Source organism: Microcaecilia unicolor, chromosome 2 (assembly GCF_901765095.1).
Source record: "Microcaecilia unicolor chromosome 2, aMicUni1.1, whole genome shotgun sequence".
NCBI lineage: Eukaryota > Metazoa > Chordata > Amphibia > Gymnophiona > Siphonopidae > Microcaecilia > Microcaecilia unicolor.
The window spans coordinates 127,777,332-127,789,331 of NC_044032.1; the positions used below are offsets into that span (position 1 = coordinate 127,777,332).

A 12,000-nucleotide genomic window follows, 5' to 3' on the forward strand; every position below is an offset into this window, starting at 1 on the left:
CACAATTCCCAACCAATTTACCACCAGCACTGCCACAGAGAATAAAGCAACAGATGGGTCACAGTAGGTTCGGGTAGATTATGACCAGTGACAGAGGCATTCATCCTCCCAACCTTTGCCCCATATATAATTCCTTTACTGCACTGGATCATTACGATGCTGAGAAATGAAGTACTGATGTGGAACCAGAGGCAAGAAATGTAACACAATCCAAAAGACAACCCCAAAACAATAACAGATTGGTACAAAGCAGAACATTCTTACTGCTAGGAGACTCCATTATCAGGGGCATTAACTTAGAAACACAGTTTCAAGGGTCCCAATCTAATAAAATGCCTTCCAGGATCCTCAGCTACCAGATGTACCAACCAAATGCTGAACGCTTTAACAGAACATACCATAATGATCCATCATTTGAACTTTAGTAAAGCACCATCTCATCTGCTATTCCATAAATGTTCTCTCTATAGATGTTACTTTATACACTATATTTCCCTTGTTTCCTATGCAATTACTAATTGTATATGTTTATTCAGTCATGATGATACCATGACGGAGCAATACATGCCACATTGAGCCTGCAAATATGTGGGAAAATGCGGGATACAAATGCAATAAATAAATAAACATGATCCAAGAGGAGAGTAAGCATTCTAATACTGACGTTGCAATCCACCTAGGGACAAATGACCTAAATAAATAAATAAACTTTATATTGTTGGCTAACACATTTATATCCCACATTTTCCCACTTAGATTAGGGCTCAATGTGGCTTACACAATACCGGAGAGGCAGGTTCCGGTTCAATAAAATACAAATACACAATATATTAATCAACTTGCAAGAAACAAGTATAGAACAACAAAGAAATAAAGTTTAGGAGAACAGACAGTGTTCCAGAAACTTGGGGAGGGACTGAAGTCTTCGGTCATGTAAATATAGAAAACCACTCAAACTCACTAGCATATAGTCAGCAATGGGGACAAATGCTTGTAGTTTAAGTAAAAATGTTAAAGATTTGCAAGCCCTGATGTTTGAGGAAAACTTGGATATTGTTGCTATTACAGAGACATGGTTCAATGATTCCCATGAATGGGATGCAACCATACCAGGCTATAATCTACTTAGAAAAGGATAGGAAGAGGCTGAAGAGGTGGAGGAGTGGCACTGAATGTGAAAAAATATCAAAGCGGCTGAAATGCAGGGAACCTGGGGAAAGAAGAAGCTATATGGATAAGGATCGAAAAGAAGATATTCATAAGCTTGGTATGAAAGAGGAGGCACTATTACTGCAAAATTTCACCTTCCTGATATGGATCAGAAAGTCCCGTCGGCAGAATTGGAAAATGGAGAGATCTTGGATGCCTATCAAAACTGCTTTGCTCAGACAAATGGTGACAGAACCCATGAGGGAAAGGTCAATGCTGGATCTAGTGCTCACAAATAGAGGAAACGTTTCCAATGTCCATGTGGGTGCCCACCTAGGTAATAGTGATCACCAGACAATATGGTTTACTATCAGAGCAAAAGCAGAGTGAAGACGCACAAAACTCAAAGCAGGGGCGTAGCTACGGGTGGGCATGTGTGGGCCCAGGCCCACCCAATTTCAGCTCTGGCCCACCCACCCACCCACTTTTCCTTAAGGCCCGCGCCGGCGCCAGCCCCAGCTCCCATTGCCAGCCACTGCTGCTTTTCCTGATGAGCAGCAGGGCCGGCGCTACAAAAAGAAGAAGCGCTCAGCTGACTGAGCTGAGCATCAACGCAAACGACGACTCGACGAGAAAAAAATGTTAAAAAAAAAAACGCGGCACCGCAGGCAGCCTCGAAGCATTGGCTGCTGGCTCTGCAGGCTCCGCCCGTCTCTTACGTCACTGCCCCTGGAGCGAGGCAGGGCAGGTAAGAGACGGGCGGAGCCTGCAGAGCCAACAGCCAATGCTTCGAGGCTGCCTGCGGTGCCGCGTTTTTTTAAAAACATTTTTTCTCGTCGAGTCGTTTGCGTTGGCGCTCAGCTCAGTCAGCTGAGTGCTTCTTCTTTTTGTAGTGCCGGCCCTGCTGCTCATCAGGAAAAGCAGCAGTGGCTGGCAATGGGAGCTGGGGCTGGTGGGCCTGAATCAGGAGAGGGAAAACGGATGGCAGGATGGGGAGAGAAAGAGGGAAAATGGATGGCAGGATGGGGAGAAAGAGGGAAAATGGAAGGATGGGGAGAGAAAGAGGGAAAACAGATGGGAGGATGGGGAGAAAGAGGGAAAATGGAAGGATGGGGAGAGAAAGAGGGAAAACAGATGGGAGGATGGCAGAGAAAGAGGGAAAACAGATGGAAGGATGGGGAGAGAAAGAGGGAAAATGGAAGGATGGGGAGAGAAAGAGGGAAAACAGATGGGAGGATGGCAGAGAAAGAGGGAAAACAGATGGGAGGATGGCAGAGAAAGAGGGAAAACAGATGGAAGGATGGGGAGAGAAAGAGGGAAAACAGATGGAAGGATGGGGAGAGAAAGAGGGAAAATGGAGGGTGGGGAGAGAAAGAGGGAAAACAGATGGGAGGATGGCAGAGAAAGAGGGAAAACAGATGGGAGGATGGCAGAGAAAGAGGGAAAACAGATGGAAGGATGGGGAGAGAAAGAGGGAAAACAGATGGAAGGATGGGGAGAGAAAGAGGGAAAACAGATGGAAGGATGGCAGAGAAAGAGGGAAAACAGATGGGAGGATGGCAGAGAAAGAGGGAAAACAGATGGGAGGATGGCAGAGAAAAAGGGAAAACAGATGGAAGGATGGCAGAGAAAGAGGGAAAACAGATGGAAGGATGGCAGATAAAGAGGGGAGATGGATGAAAGGATGCAGAAAAAAAGGGGAGAGACTGGAAGGATGTGGAGAGAGAAGGGACACTGAACAGAAAAGGGTAGAGAGATAGACAATGGTTAGAAGGAGGGAAAGAGTCATTAGATGGAAGGATCAGGAGAGAGGGTAGATGGGTAGAAGGATGGGGAGAGAAAGAGGGAAGACGCTGGATGGAAGGGTAGGGAGAAAGAGGTGACACTGGATGGAAGGATGCAGAAAGAAAGAGGGGAGACTATTGGAAGGATGGGGAGAGAGAGGGGAGACACTGGAAGGATGGGGAGAGAAAGAGGAGAGCTGCTGCATGGAAAGAAGGAGTAGAGAAAGATTGGAGAATAAGAGGAAGGGGCATGGGGAGAACAAGGGTGAGAAAAAGATGAAAAGCCATAATTAGATGAAGGAAATTAAAGAATGGATAGTAAGAATGAATTAAATCTGGGCACAGAGAGAGGCAGAAAAATATTGAAGGAGAGAGGGTAGATGGGTAGAAGGATGGGGAGAGAAAGAGGGAAGACGCTGGATGGAAGGGTAGGGAGAAAGAGGTGACACTGGATGGAAGGATGCAGAAAGAAAGAGGGGAGACTATTGGAAGGATGGGGAGAGAGAGGGGAGACACTGGAAGGATGGGGAGAGAAAGAGGAGAGCTGCTGCATGGAAAGAAGGAGTAGAGAAAGATTGGAGAATAAGAGGAAGGGGCATGGGGAGAACAAGGGTGAGAAAAAGATGAAAAGCCATAATTAGATGAAGGAAATTAAAGAATGGATAGTAAGAATGAATTAAATCTGGGCACAGAGAGAGGCAGAAAAATATTGAAGAAAGCAAAGAAAAAGGAGAGAAAAATGACAAATGGCCAGGAAACCCTGGCAGAAGAGTTAAGCGAAAACGAAGGAAAGCAGAATCTAGAGACTGGGAGCAACACAATGAGAAAAAGTAAATGGCCATACAACAAAGGTAAAGAAAATAATTTTATTTTTAATTTAGGATAAAGTAATATGGTGTTAATAAAGTTTCAGAGACCAATACTTCCTTCCTTAGGTCAGGAGAGGATACCGTAACAGCATTATACTGACCTGAGGCAGGAGGTTTTGGCCTCTGAAAGCTCACTGAAAAGGATTAGGCTATTAAATAAATTGTCTGAAATCGGATGCACTGAAAAGCAGCACTTTACCCTGTGTGACAAATGCATCTGAGTGTGACTAAATTTTGCTGGGGGTGGGGGGGGGAGGTAGAGAGAAAATTTTGTGCCCACCCACTTTGGGTTCAGGCCCACCCAAAATTGGCAGTCTGGCTACGGCACTGACTCAAAGTACTAGATTTCAGAGGTACTGATTTTGATAATATGGGGGAAGACCTGAAGACGGGAGTTAATGGAGTGGGTAGCCATAGGTAACGTGGAAGTGCAGTGATCAAACTGAAAACGGCTATAAATATGGCAACTGATCTTTACACAAGGAAAGTAAACAAAAATAAGAGAAACAGCAAGCCTATATGGCAGGAAAAATAATGACGTAAATGCTGAAAGAATAGATAATAAACTTTGTAGAAGCCAACAGGTTACATGATCTGAGGCAACATGGCATTACCAAAGGAAAATCCTGTCAAATGAAATCTGATTTCTTTGACAGGGTGACCAAAGAACTGGATGAAGGGCATGCACTAGATGTAATCTACTTGGATTTCAATAAGTCTTTGATACCGTTCCTCACAGAAGACTCATGAATAAGCCAAGACAGCTGAACGTAGGACCCAAAGTGAACTGGACTAGAAACAGGTTGACTGACAGGGGACAGAAGGCGATGGTAAACGGAATCCACTCGGAGGAAAGGAAGGTGAGTAGTGGAGTGCCTCAGGGGTGGGTGCTGAGGCCGATTTTGTTTAACATATTTGTGAGAGACATTGCTGAAGGGTTAGAAGGAAAAGTTTGCCTTTTTGCAGATGACATGAAAACAGTCAATATAGTGGATGCCCTGGAGGGAGTAGAAACCATCAGAAGGGATCTCCAAATGTTGGAAGAATGGTCAAGGGTTGGCAGTTAACATTTATACCAAGAAGTGCAGTGATGCACTTAGAGATGTACCAGATAAGAGAGGAGAGATTGGTAAGCTTGGCTCAGGAGAGGGCCATTGGGGTGATGGTGTCCAAGGATCTCAAGGTGACCAAACAATGTCCGCAGTCAGAAGGATGCTAGGCTGCCTAGAGAGGGGTATAACCAGCAGAAGGTATGAAGTGTTTATGCCCCAGTACAAGCCATTGGTGAGGCCCCACTTACGTAAGTACATAAGTATTGCCATACTGGGAAAGACCAAAGGTCCATCAAGCCCAGCATCCTGTTTCTAACAGTGGCCAATCCAGGTCACAAATAACTGGCAAGATCCCAAAAAAGTACAAAACATTTTATACTGCTCATCCCAGAAATAGTGGATTTTCCCCAAGCCCATTTAATAATGGTCTATGGACTTTTTCTTTAGGAAGCCATCCAAACCTTTTTTAAACTCTGCTAAGCTAACCGCCTTTACCACATTCTCTGGCAACGAATTCCAGAGTTTAATTACACGTTGAGTGAAGAAACATTTTCTCCGATTCATTTTAAATTTACTACATTTTAGCTTCATCGCATGCCCCCTAGTCCTAGTAATTTTGGACAGCGTAAAAAGACTTTTCACATCTACCCATTCAACTCCACTCATTATTTTATAGACTTCTATCATATCTCCCATCAGCCGCCTTCAGCCCTAGCCGCTTTAGTCTTTCCTCATAGGGAAGTCGTCCCATTCCCTTTATCATTTTCGTTGCCCTTCTCTGCACCTTTTTTTAAATTCCACTATATCTTTTTTGAGACGCGGCGCCCAGAACTGAACACAATATTCGAGGTGTGGTCGCACCATGGAGCGATACAAAGGCATTATAACATCCTCATTTTTGTTTTCCATTCCTTTCCTAATAATATCTAACATTCTATTTGCTTTCTTAGCCACAGCAGCATACTGTGCAGAAGGTTTCAACGTGTCATCAACGACAACACCTAGATCCCTTTCTTGGTCCATGACTCCTAACATGGAACCTTGCATGACATAGCTATAATTCGGGTTCCTCTTTCCCACATGCATCACTTTGCACTTGCTCACATTAAACGTCATCTGCCATTTAGACACCCAGTCTCCCAGTCTCATAAGGTCATCTTGTAATTTTTCACAATCCTCTTGCGATTTAACGACTTTGAATAACTTTGTGTCATCAGCAAATTTAATTACCTCACTAGTTACTCCCATCTCTAGGTCATTTATAAATATGTTAAAAAGCAGTGGTCCCAGCACAGACCCCTGGGGAAACCACTAACTACCCTTCTCCATTGAGAATAATGACCATTTAACCCTACTCTCTGTTTTCTATCTTTTAACCAGTTTTTAATCCACAATAGAACACTACCTCCTATCCCATGACTCTCCAATTTCCTCTGGAGTCTTTCATGGGGTACTTTGTCAAACGCCTTCTGAAAATCCAGATATACAATATCAACCGGCTCACCTTTATCCACATACTTGTTCACCCCTTCAAAGAAATGTAGTAGATTGGTGAGGCAAGTTTTCCCTTCACTAAATCCATGTTGACTTTGTCTCATTAATCCATGTTTTGAATATGCTCTGTAATTTTGTTCTTAATAATAGTCTCTACCATTTTGCCCATCACCGATCCGCTACGGCTTTGTCTTCCCTGATCACCCCTTTTACTCCTCGGTCATCTAGCGGTCCAACCGATTCTTTTGCCGGCTTCCTGCTTTTAATGTACCTAAAAAAAACTTACTACTATATGTTTTTGCCTGCAACGCAATATTTTTTTCGAAGTCCCTCTTAGCCTTCCTTATCAGCGCTTTGCATTTGACTTGACATTCCTTATGCTGTTTCTTATTATTTTCAGTCGGTTCCTTCTTCCATTTTCTGAAGGATTTTCTTTTAGCTCTAATAGCTTCCTTCACCTCACTTATTAACCACACTGGCTGTCGTCTGGTCTTCCATCCTCCTTTTTTAATACGCAGAATATATTTGGCCTGGGCTTCCAGGATGGTGTTTTTGAACAGCATCCACGTCTGGTGTAAATTTTTGACCCTCACAGTCGCTCCTCTAAGTTTTTTTTCCCACCGTGCTTCTCATTTTATCATAGTCTCCTTTTTTAAAGTTAAACGCTAATGTATTTGATTTCCTATGTATACTTACTTCAAAGCTAATATCAAATCCGATCATATTATGATCACTGTTATCAAGCGGCTCCAGAACCATTGCCTCCCGCACCAGATCATGTGCTCCACTAAGGACTAGGTCTAGAATTTTTCCTTCTCTCGTCGGCTCCTGTATCAGCTGCTCCATAAAGCTGTCCTTGATTTCATCAAGGAATTTTACCTCCCTAGCGTGCCCCGGTGTTACATTTACCCAGTCAATATCGGGGTAATTGAAATCACCCATTATTATCATGTTGCCCGGTTTGTTGCGTCCCTAATTTCCTTTAACATTTCTGCATCTGTCTGTTCATCCTGGCCAGGCGGACGGTAGTACACTCCTATCACTATCCTTTCCCCCTTTACACATGGAATTTCAATCCACAGTGATTCCAAGAAGTGTTTGGAGTGTTCAGTTTTGGAGGCTGATGTAAAAAAACAAACACAAAAACAAACGCTTGAGGAGGTTCAGAGAAAAGCGACGAAAATGTTATGGGATTTGCATTTGCAAGACGTATGAGAGACTTGATGACCTGAACATGTATACCCCTGGAGGAAAGGAGAAACAGGAGCGATATGATACAGACATTCAAATATTTGAAAGATATTAATTGGGGAAAAAAAAAAAAACACTTTCCAGGGACAAGAAGGCAGTAGAACCAGAAGACATGAATTGAGGATGAAAGGGGGCCAATTCAGGAATAACGTAAGGAAGTATTTTGTTCACCGAGAGGAGATACAAGTGTTAATGGAATTCAAAAATGCCTAGGATAAACAAAAAGGAATCCTGTTTAGAAGAAATGGATCCATAGAAGCTTAGCAGAGATTAGGTAGCAATACCGGTAGCAATACCGGTAATTGGGAAACAAAGCCAGTACTGCGCAGACTTCTATGGTCTGTGCCCTGATCATGGCTGAATAGTCTTGGATGGGCTGGAGTGGAGCTTTTCAGAAACTTCAACAACAACTTCAGAAATTTTAGACAAGGACAACGCCAGGCAGACTTCTATGGCCTGAAAATGGCAAGAACAAATCAAGATTAGGTATACATATGAAGGATTACATACCATATGCAATGAGTTTATCTTGTTGGACTGGATGAATTGAACCATGCCACCATCTACTATGTTACTATAAGGGCATAGCAACAAAAGAATTTCTCTAGTGATTCTGGTAAAAATGTAGAATTCTTTGCTGTACGTTAGCAGAACTCAATAGCCCCTCTTAATCTCCAAATAGCCAAGCTTACAAAACGAGAGAACTCTTTTCGAAAACTGGATTCCTGGTTAAGAATGATCTTTATTAATAAAAAGGAATAATATGATTGTTACAACAGGCAAAAAAAGCATGCTTTTGATGAGGGAAAAAGTCCATTTTTAACAGTGACAGTAAGACAACCTGCTATAGGTCCAACAGGGGTGGGGGGGGGGGGGGGGGGGGGGGAGGGAGTGGAAGGAGTAGGGAATATAGAAACTAGAGGCTGACAATTTCAGTTTCAGTGCCAAAAATAGCCCAAAATCCTTTTTCTGCTCATTTTGGTTTGGGCTGAAACCAGACATGTGTTTTCAGTAGAAGCTAAAAATTTGTGCTTTGTGCCATTTGTCTTCCCTTCAACTCCGGAATGCCTTCTTCCGCATCCACCTGTAGGTGCCCCCACTCGGGCTATTTTATAATCCCAGGCTGTCTAGGGGTGTAGTCAGGAGTGATTACCAGTCGCCCCTGCCCATGCTGGCTCTGCTCTCAAAATGGCTGCCATGACCTCTAGTGGCATTCTCTGTGAGACTGCCTTCAGGGCCGCCGAGAGCCAGAGCCGGGCCTGGGACAAGGCCGCCCTGGGCCCCCCCACCACCCAAGGTCATCATCGTCGCCGCTGGGCCCCCCCCACCCACCACCGGGCCCTGCACTAACCTTAAACGCCTCCTTTCAGCACGTTTGCAGCAAGCAGCAGCAGGGCAGAACTTTCCTTCGTTCCGTGCCCCGCCCTCGCGGACGTTACATCAGGCGAGGGCGGGACACGGAAGGAAGGAGTGGCCTGCCCTGCTGCTGCTTACGTGGTGAAAGGAGGCATTTAAGGTTAGTGCTGGGAGCGATGGAGGGAGGGCGGGTCGGACTTCGGTGTCGCCCGGAGACTTTTGTCCCGCCGTCCCCCCCCCCTCTCAGCGGCCCTGACTGCCGTCAAGAGGTCACATGGGCAAAAGAAACTGGAGATCACTCCTGCCCCGACTACTCTCTGCATTCTTTTTTTGTGCGTAATGTGATTGCAAAGTAATGTACTTATGATCTTCCATAGTAGTTTATATGGTAAATAGAGTGCTCTAAATAAGACATTTTACAAAACAGCTGTTCCGTAAGAATACATTAACGTGAAAAAGGTATTATATTTTTTTTTGGGGGGGGGGGTCCCCCCCTAATAATCCCCTATGTTTATCTTAGGATCACATCACATGTATACTAAGGAGAAGTGTTGCTAAGGCTGACATACCTGCAGGCAGCTTCTTGTACTCTCTTGTTGCTGTCCAGGATACGTTTTAGCAACTCTGTCATTAATGGCTTCAAGTACGTGTCCGGAGGCTGGCTCACTACCCAGTGTGCATAGCGACTAAGAGTCCAGCAAGTAATAGAGCGCACGAGAGCCTTTTTATCAGACAGGCACTGAATAAGGTGAGGAATGAGTTCAGGAAGGTATGGAATCATGCCCTGCATGCATCCTGTGAGGAAAACCCATTTTGAAATGTATGAATGCATCCACTACATAACTGTATGCTGCTAAGACAGTTATCCAAATCATAAAGAGGGCAAATGCACTTGAGAAACTCTGAAAGGAAATATCAACTATGAAAACAACAAAAACCCCACAGAGTATTATCCGCATACGCAGAACCTCATACACAATATCCCAAGTCATGCTTAGTAAAAGGACTTAATATGATTATAGTGTTCTCAAATTCTGAAATGGACCACCACTGACCAAAAACTGACTTACAATAATCACAAATGACCAACATTCAACCTCGCAGTCGAGTCCCATAGGCTCCATGGTGCCCCAACTGTATATCCACTTTTGTTCTGTCTCCAAAGATGCCACAAAAAGTTGAATCCTCTAAAGTATCGGGACTTCCAACACCACAAATAAGTCCTTCAATGTGTGCTCTTGACTGATCAAATAATGTACTAATGGTGCATCCATTATGCTTCTGCATGTACAACTGAAATGCTCAGAGATCACATAAAGCTTAACACACAGACACACAATCATGTACACAACACTGCTTGTGGAGCAACTCATCCTTGATCTTAAATGGAAACATTTGGAAGTCATTGGATGTTGAATCATCTGAGTAACCATAGCAAATTAACAAATATTGCAATATCCACAACTGTGTATGAGGTTATGCATGTGGTAATACTCTGTGGGATTTTTATTGTTTTCATCTCTACCATACAGTTAGGCATTAATAATCTTGATACCATTAAGCACATTTTGTAACTGGAGTATATATTCTATTACATTTTCCACATAAACCATGAAAGATTTAATACCAAACAGGTCACTATTACCGCTGAGATAAGCAGCATATCAGATTTTTTTTTTATTTTTTAGGGGGATAGAAAAGGGATCAGGAAAAAATAGTGAAAAGCAAAGACACTTACCTGTAGCATGTACTCTCAGAGGACAGCAGGCTTCATATTCTCACAAGTGGGTAAACGCTGATCCGCGCTGCCTGGTCCAGCAAATGCCAAAGTAAAAAAAATTAAAGCTTTGCAAAGCACGAGCCACATTCCACCATGCATGCGCAAGTGTCTTCCCACCCGTCGCATGAACAAGGTCTCCTCAGTTCAATATTAAAGCAAAAACAAAATAAAAATAACCAAGGGGACAACTCCAAGGGGAGGTGGGCGGGATTGTGAGAATATAAAGCCTGCTGACCTGGAAGAATATCTACTACAGGTAAGTATCTTCACTTTATCCGAGGACAAGCAGGCTCCAATATTCTGACAAGTGGGGAATCACTAGCATCTAGGCTCACCCAAAACAACAAACATTGGTTAATTGGGCCTCGCAACGGTGAAGACATAGCACAGATTAACCTGAAACTATATACCAAACTAGATGAGCATGCAACCAGGAGCAGAATAAAATGGGCCTAGGAGGGTGGAGTTGGATTCTAGACCCCAAACAAATTCTGCAACAATGAAGACCACATCATAGCCTTGCAAATTTCTTCAAAAGAGGCTGAAGTGGGTTACCAACGCAGCCATGGCTCTGACATTATGAGCTGTGACGTGACCTCTAGGGCCAGCCCAGCCTGGGTATAAGTGAAGGAAATGCAATCCAAAAGCCCAATTGAAATGCTGCGTTTTTCGATGGCGACCTCCATCCTGTAGGGATCAAAAGAAACAAGAAGCTGGGTGGACTGTCTGTGGGGCCTTGTCCGTTCCATGTAGTAGGCCAATGCTCTCTTGCAATCCAGGGTGTGCAAGCTGCTTTCACCAGGATGGGCACGAGGTCAGGGAAAGAATGTTGGAAAGACAATCGACTGGTTTAGATTGAGCTCTGACAGCACCTTCGGCAGGAACTTTGGGTGCGTGCTGAAGACTACTCTGTTGTGATGAAACTAAGGCCTGAAGCTCACTGACCCTATGAGCTGAAGTAACAGCCAACAAGAAAATGACCTTCCAGGTCAAGCACTTCAGATGGCAGGAATTCAGTGGTTCAAATCTTTCATCAGCTGGGTGAGAACGACACTGTGATCCCATGACACAGGTGGAGGTTTGAAAGGGAGCTTTGACAAAAGCAAAACTTCTCATGAAGCGAACTAGAGTCTGTCCTGAGATGGGCTTACCCTCTACACATTGATAAGCACTAATTGCAATAATGTGAACCCTTACTGAGTTGGTCTTGAGACCAGACTCTAAGTAACATAGTAACATAGTAGATGACGGCAGAAAAAGACCTG

The 12,000-nt window shown here is 43.9% G+C and overlaps 1 protein-coding gene across 2 annotated transcripts in view; it reads right to left on the minus strand.

Annotated features, from left to right (window-relative positions):
• Positions 1-12,000, minus strand: part of TNPO1 (transportin 1) — a 541,716-nt gene that overhangs the window by 283,195 nt on the left and 246,521 nt on the right. For both annotated transcript variants that reach the window (XM_030193299.1, XM_030193300.1), the window contains exon 13: positions 9,525-9,750. In XM_030193299.1, the coding sequence (XP_030049159.1) occupies positions 9,525-9,750 (226 nt within the window). The remainder of the gene's footprint in view (positions 1-9,524; positions 9,751-12,000) is intronic.